Raw genomic sequence first — 7,700 nt, 5'->3', positions numbered from 1 at the left:
AAGTGGATATTAGCCCAAAAGCTCCGAATAACCAAGATATAATCTACAGACCACATGAAGCTCAAGAAAAAGACCAAAGTGTGGGTGGTTCGGTCCTTCTTAGAAGGGGGGACAAAATACTCACAGGAGCAAATATGGAGACAAAGTGCAGAGCAGAGACTGAATGAAAGGCCATCCAGATATTGTCCCACCTGGGTATTCATCACAGATACAGTCGCCAAACTCAGACACTATTGTGGATGCTAAGAAATGCTTGCAGAAAGGAGCCTGATATAGCTGTCTCCTGAGAGGCCCTGCCCAGAGCCTTACAAATACAGAGTTGGATGCTTTCAACCATCCATTGTACTGAGCACAGAGTCCTCAATTGAGGAATTAGAGAAAGGACTAAAGGAGCTGAAGGAGTTTGCAACCCCATAGGACAAGCAACAATATCAACCAACCAGACACTCCCCACCCACCCCCCACCCCCCGAGCTCCCAGGGGACTAAACCATCAACAAAGGAATACACATGGCTCCAGCTGCATTTGTAGCAGAGGATGGCCTTGTCAGGTATCAATGGGAGGAGAGGCCCTTGGTCAGAGGAAGGCTCGATAGATGCCCCTGTGTGGGGGAATCGAGAGTGGGAAGGCAGGAGTGAGTGGATGGGTAGAGGAATACCATCATAAAAGCAGGGGGAAGGGAGAGGGGATAGAGGGTTTTCAGGTAAGGGGTTAACACTTGAAATGTAAATAAATTTAAAAAATAAATAAATAAATAGGCAGAATATTTAAAAAAGAAATTACATCTTATATTTAACTCTGTAGCTGAAAGTAAATAACAATTTTCTTTTTCCACTATTATTTTAATAAGATCATGCTTATGAAGTATTAATTATAATAAGACTTTTTTGGAGACAGGGTTGTACTATGAAGCCTTGGCTGTCCTAGAACTTACTCTACAGACCTTAACAGAGAATGCCATACTCTATGCCTCCTGAGTTCTGAGATTAAAAGCATGCACCACCATTCTTGGCTTTAAATAACAATTTTTAAATACTGCTGTTTTCTCATCAAAAACATCAATGAATTTGCCCTCATTTTTCATTGGTTTTTGTGTTTTGTTTTGTTTTTTTATTTTTTGGTATGAACTTCATGGACAGAAATGTGTATATTTTAAAGGAGCTTAACCTGTAGGCAATAAGGACTATTCTGCATTTGTGGGCAACACTGGCCTAGAAAGGAGAGCATACAAGCTTGATGCCAAGTGTTATTCTATGAGTTATAGATGGAACTGATTGATTCATTCATTATGACATCTTATTAGTTACCTCACTTTGCAGATCAGGACATTAAATGATCTGTAATAGTCACAAGGCTTGGAAGTAGCACCTTTGTTTCTTTAATCATTTCTACAACTGACCAGCTTTCTCAAATAAGACTCATATTCTCCACTGATGCAGCCTCTCAAAGTTAAATAATAACACGGCAAAAAATTAAAGCTAAATCTTTCCCCTATCAAGACTCTTCCTAATCACCATGTTAGCCCTTTAGCAAAAAGATTCCACAACATGGAAAATATTTTTAATTACTCTATGGTGATATGCCAATGGTACCCGTAATCTGTGGTCATGAGCAATTCAAACTTGAATGTGGGTCCCACATTCAAGCTGAAATAAAAATTACTCATAATGCCATCACTCAAAACCCATTGTTCAAGACATTGGCACATTTCCCTCTATTTTCTTTTCTATTTAAAACAACATAACAAATAGGCTCTATTTGAAAACAGTTTTTATTTGGACCACTTACTTAAGAAATTTGTTCCTTCATTCCCAGCAGGGAGATGAGGAAAACATCTTGTTGTCTTTTTGTTCTCCTGCAATGTTCTCATTTCCTTCAAAGATAGCTCAAGTCATTGACAGAAAAATCAAATGAAGCTTTATCCTCCCCCTGCTTCTTTTCCTAACTGGAAGACATATTCTCTAATTAAAATTATAGATTAACAAAGCCCTAACTCATTAGCATCTATCCTCTCATTTCTAACAACTTAGCTCTTCTGGGCTTTTAGTGCTTCCCTCAATGTGTTTACTATGAAAGGGTGCTTCTATGACTTCTCTAAAGCCCTGTTCTGTGTGTCTGGTAATGGCCTCGGGTTGGATAATTGTTTAATGATCAACAGAAACTTCTCTCCATGTAACTGAGTTTTTCAGAAAGTAGAATAACCAAGTCAATGTTTAACTGCATTCTTTAGTTCTGGAATGGCAAAGTAGAAGTTGAAGGGAAGTCTCCATGGAAACCAACCTCCCAGGAAGTGGCCAGAGTAGTTAGTGTCCGGGGTACAGAACAGGAAAGATGTCATGAAGGAAACACCTGCTTTGGTAAGCCGAGGTAAACTCCTGAAAACACTTAACTAAATCAAGCTCTGTAGAGGCCCTCACCCTCTCCATCATGGTTTTCTTCTCAATATCTTCAAGGAACATGGGCCTGGGCCACTCCAAGGCTCACCCTCGGGTGATCAAAGTCACACCTTTACAAAGCCAAGAAGCAGAGACACCCTCAACTAGCCCTGTGTTCTTTGCATTGAATCGGAACCTTGAAGAAAAGAGCTCATACTCATTTACGAGACTGCAGGACCAAAATCGAACTCTAGAAGGACAGCTGCCACCTCTTCGAGAAACTTGGTATGGAAGACTCCCTGCAGGTATGGCAAAACCAAGCATGAGAGTTGCATGTCTGGACGTGGGAGGGCTGTGGTGCACTTACATGACTGCCTCCATGATCTCTAGAAGTCTAGATTATTGAAATGTAGGAGACTATTTTTCAGTGAGTACTGAATGTTTGTCAGGTGAATGTCTTCTGTTACATTTGAATGTTTGTATCAATTCTGGATAAAGTACTTTTCACCCTTCTATGTAAGAAGAGAACACTGTCTGATCTCACCTGAACTTGTTGTGATTTCAATGCTTATGCAGTCACAAAGAATGTGGGCAGTTACAAAGACCACAGAAATTACAAAGCCGCAGGTGTGCTAAATGGTGGCAGTCGTGCTCCAGTTGAGTTCTAAATTTAAGTCATTGTCTCCTGGGGGCCTTAATGCATCAGGCTTTGTAGTTTTGAGAGTAGCACTTTAGGAGCAGACCTCTCCAATGTGAATTTTGAAACCAACCCAAACATAATTGATTTACTACATAAAGGACAGTAGGTGAGTCACCCTTCCTTAATCCCATGTTCTTTATGGTCAACACAGAATTAAGACATTTTTTCCCACAATAGGGGAAGTTCTGGGCCTGAAATGGCTGCAAGTTGTTCTTAGGTATTTATTATGACATGTAAAATGTTTCCTGGTGACCATAAATATAATTAAAATAGATATGCTAACTTGGGATGAGAAATTCATGTTTCCATGTGTTATCTGGTACATATTCTATATATTAGTGTCATCTTTTCTCTTCTTCACATTCTTCATCAATAACACAAATGGATTCTCCTTCCCTTTATTTGGGGAGAGATTTCATGGTATTGAACCAGTGAGCTGGAGATAAAGTTCACAGACAGAGCACTTGCCTAGTACATCTGAGACCCTGGATTTCATTTCCAGTACAGAGGGACATGGCATAAGACTAATCAGTAAGTTTCTATTTTCCAGGCTAAATTCTGTGCTTGAGTAATACCTGTGATCAGTACGTAGTTAGTTTTGCATTTTTTGTCAGCCTCAGGGAGATATGGAAAAAAATAAATCAGACTAAAATGTTATCACTTGCATTCATGTAGGGAACCTGCTCTGTATGTCTCATCTCTGCATTCAACCAGAGAGTTAGACATGTATAATTGAAAGATGCAAATTGTATAGATAGTGACTTCTGAACGATGATCAGCCTGGATGCCTAACTTGACAATAAACTGATTTTAATGGTTTATTATCACCCTCCCTCCAATCTTTCAAGTATCCAGGGCCATATATCTTGACATCCCACTGAAACATGAAGAAACAAGTATTATCAAAAGGCATCCACCCCGAAGAATTCAAGTAAGATGAATTTAAAGGTCTTCTTAAGGAATGTCTTTGCTTTAATACTTATACCCCTTTTCATCCATAACCATAAAAGAACCTTTAATAATTTGTTAATGAGATGCAGTTACAAAGAATTATTGACAGTTGCAAAGGCCATAGTATTACAATTTCTTTTAGCAGTGATGTCACTTTTGAGGCTCATAACCGCCCCCCAAAAAAAGGTGTTAACAAGGAAATAGGCTAGAGATTTAAAGGACCTGAGTCTAGCACTTGGTTGACTGAGTATTTGAAAATGACAACTACTACTGCTATTCAAATCCAACACCACACAGGAACCTGATCTATGTCATTCAGGTACTTCTCTAGCCCAATATAAGAGAGAAAATACCATCTTTGTTTTCCACATATGGTTCAGAGAATGAAGTAACTTGTCAAAAGACACTGGAGATATTAGACAGGCCTCTGTAACTTCTAACCTTCAGAGTAAGTGATCTCCATCTCCCCTTAGTTTCATCCTTTAATCATCCTAGATGTTATAAGCAGTTGTTGAAGTTAGAGACACTGGAGCCAGATATGGCGGTGCACCACCTTAATCCTAGCCCTTAGGAGGCAGGTGCAAGCAGATCTCTGTAAGTTCGAGGTCAGTCAGGGCCACATCGTGACTGTCTAAAAGGAAGGGTAGGGGAATAAGGGATCTCAGAGCAAAAAATTTTAATGCATCTACCTTGATTTAAAATGTCATAGATTCCCTTTAGTGAGGTATAAATTCCAATAGGACAGCTCATCCTTGAAAGAGAAAGAGATCAGAGCGGGTCCTTGGAAATGAGTGTCGGGTAACAGAAGGCATAGGGCTCTCTGTGAGCAGAGCAAGGACACAACCAAACCTTCCTGTTCCACAGTTCAGCCCAATGCCCAGACTGGTTCCAGGGCTTAGTGGAGCTCTCTGTTGAGGACTGCTGTCTGACGCAGTTCTTATGTACTTGACTTCTTTGGAAGCTCAAAATTACTACCTGAAGTGATTATTACCTTTAGTTCCAAAAGAGCATTTCTTCCAGAAATTTTAGAAAATGGAAAGATAATATTTAGTTCAAGAAAAGAAAACTGGTAAATGTAATGAATCAATGTCTAACTTAAAACTATGAGCATATCTTTATCTTAGCAGAGAAACCTAAAGCTGGCTTTATTCTTAAACTAAATATGGCCTTTCAAGGGAGTACTTAATATATGTCCTCATGAATCACTGACACGCTAACTCAAACGGAAGAAATCGCTACAACCAGGGAAATATATTCATGTACTACTCTCTAGACCACAGAATAATTTGAATATTTACCAATCCTAAATAAGCTAAAGTTAGGTTTTGATTCCTTCAAGTTTGAAAAGAGGATGTGGATATTTCTGAGTCTGACATTGTACCTACCCCACAAACTAGTGAACCACCTTAAGATCAAAGAAGCAAAACACATTATCTGAGCACAAAGAATATGTTTTCTTTACTCAATGTTACGTATTCAGCCACTGACAATCAGTGCCACACAAAAGTTTAGTAGTGAATGAATGAATGAATGAATGAATGAAAGGAGGTTCATCCTTGGTGGAAGGAAAACATGCCAAGTGTACAAAGATATCACTGTGCTAAGTTATAAGGATACAGGGAGATTTTGTTGAACTCAAGAGCTGGGAGACATTAGACTTATCAAAGCTCTGAGAGGCAAAATTCTATATAGCTCGCCTGAGTTCTGTACTTTAACTCTGCATTCATTTCCCTCAAAGACCAGTGTTTTCTGTGCCTCAGGACCACCCTAAACTTGAATCTTACACATCTAATCAAATCGACAGAGTTGCCTGACCATGGCTGGTATTCCAAATTCCTGTGGAGGAAAGATCTCATTGGCTCAGCTTTACTAATGATTCTAGCTCTGATCCAATGAGCTGGGAGCAGAAAATATGCTTGTGCTGTAGAGACGTGGGCAGAGGAGGCACCCTGTAGGCTCTGGAGCCAGCTCCCAGATAAAAGGGAAATCACTAGGAACTTGGCAGACACTCCTAAAGATATCATCTATAATTATCTTCACAAATGAGGCTCAGCACATTTTTCACCACAAATGGGTTTTTGAGAGAATAATAAATGCTGGGTTCCCATGACATGCTAATTAATAGTCTGATCTCTGCCAAAGAAAATTCTAAAAGTATTTTTAATTATTAAACCAAACCTAATTGCATCCTAAATAATTTGAGTTGGGTATTTGGCAATCTCCACTTCCTGAACATCTCTACTCCTTGAGGAGCACCTCTTCCTGAAGGGGAGAACTAAGCTTCTCTGCTTGGGAGCTCTTAATCAATAATGACCCCCACCCCTGTGTAGAACTGATCAGCAGTGCCCCCTCTGGCCTGACCATCTTCTCCTCCAATCATGCAGCCCAACGGGACCAGCTTCCTACTAACTTCCTCGCCACCTCCCACCCCTGAATATTGACACAGGTAGTCTAGCTGGATAATTCTTTGATTTCCAGAAATTTTTTTCAAGGGATTTTTTATAGGGATTTCAGCATCCCTATAAAGCTCACCCTGGACAACCTATTAACCCCTGCAACCCCTATCCCAGCAATCCTCCCCAGACCTTCTCTGTCATGTCTTCCCACTCCACCCCCATCCCACATACCAAGATATTGAACTGTACTTGAAATTCCCTAATTGTAACATGTGAAATCCAAAGTGCTCCAAAATCCAGTTTTATCTGAACACTGACATTACCACAGGAGCTAAATTCCAAACCTGATCTCTAGTGATGGTTTGCAGCCAGAAAGCAGAGACATTGAAAATATTGTGTGAAATTACTTTCAGCTACTGTGCCTAGCAAACACATGAAACAAACTGTGTTCAGACTTGAGTCCCATTCCCAAGATGTCTCATTATATACATGCAAATATTTGGAAAGCAAAAATAAAATCCCAAATTTGAAACACTACCGGTCCCAAAAAACTCAAGTAAGGGATACTGAACATATATAATATACGCAGTAGGATTTTGATACACACTGACACCAAAGTCCCCAAAGGAAACAGATGGCACACTGAGATTATAGTAATTCAGGAAATTTTCCTTTGTAACCATCCTTGCACAGAAGTCTAGCTAAGACAAACAGTCAAAGATAGTGCAGAAAGCATTAGAGGTGGCAGACAGGTAACCAGTTCTCAGCTAAGGCAAGGCTCCTAGAGCCTGAAAGGATAAAGTCAGGTAGAGAAAGCTCCATTGAGGGTAAGAGGGACCTTCCACTGAGAAGCATGGTCGCCCCATAGCTCAAGCTCCTAACCTCATTGTCATCCCCTCAGTGGCCACACCCAATAGGAAGTTAGAGGCAAGAAAGCTGCTGCACGGTACAGGCAGAAACCTGCTGGCAAGTGGCTCTGGAGGGACCAAAGAAAGCTACTTGGCACCGTGCCATTCAAGTTCAGGCACTTTCTTTCTTTTCTTTTCTTTTCTCTTTTTTTTTTTTTTTAAGGGGCTGAAATTTATTTAAGTTGTGAGGATCTAAGAAAGTAAATACAAGTTGTAAAGATCTTAAGGTAAAAAAAAATGAGAAAATGTTTGCATTTCTTTCCCTCTCTAGGCTATTGTTATACTAAGGCTTCAAATGTCCATTCTTTTTTTATTATTAGATATTTTCTTTATTTACATGTAAATTTCTCCTTTCCCAGTTTCCCCTCCA

The 7,700-nt window shown here is 39.8% G+C and overlaps 1 protein-coding gene across 3 annotated transcripts in view; it reads left to right on the top strand.

Annotated features, from left to right (window-relative positions):
- The first annotated feature begins 2,259 nt into the window (after positions 1-2,259).
- Ccdc198 (coiled-coil domain containing 198) overlaps positions 2,260-7,700 on the top strand; it is a 24,139-nt gene continuing 18,698 nt past the window's right edge. For 2 of the 3 annotated variants that reach the window (XM_031362444.1, XM_031362441.1), the window contains exons 1-3: positions 2,260-2,357; positions 2,454-2,680; positions 3,924-4,006. In XM_031362444.1, coding sequence (XP_031218304.1) covers positions 2,458-2,680; positions 3,924-4,006 — 306 coding nt within the window. In that variant the 5' untranslated portion in view covers positions 2,260-2,357; positions 2,454-2,457. Of the gene's footprint in view, positions 2,368-2,453; positions 2,681-3,923; positions 4,007-7,700 lie in introns of all 3 variants that reach the window. The other variant, XM_031362442.1, reaches the window with a different exon arrangement.

The sequence above is a fragment of the Mastomys coucha genome, unplaced genomic scaffold (assembly GCF_008632895.1).
Source record: "Mastomys coucha isolate ucsf_1 unplaced genomic scaffold, UCSF_Mcou_1 pScaffold9, whole genome shotgun sequence".
Classification (NCBI taxonomy): Eukaryota; Metazoa; Chordata; class Mammalia; order Rodentia; family Muridae; genus Mastomys; species Mastomys coucha.
This window is presented reverse-complemented; position numbering and strand designations above follow the sequence as displayed.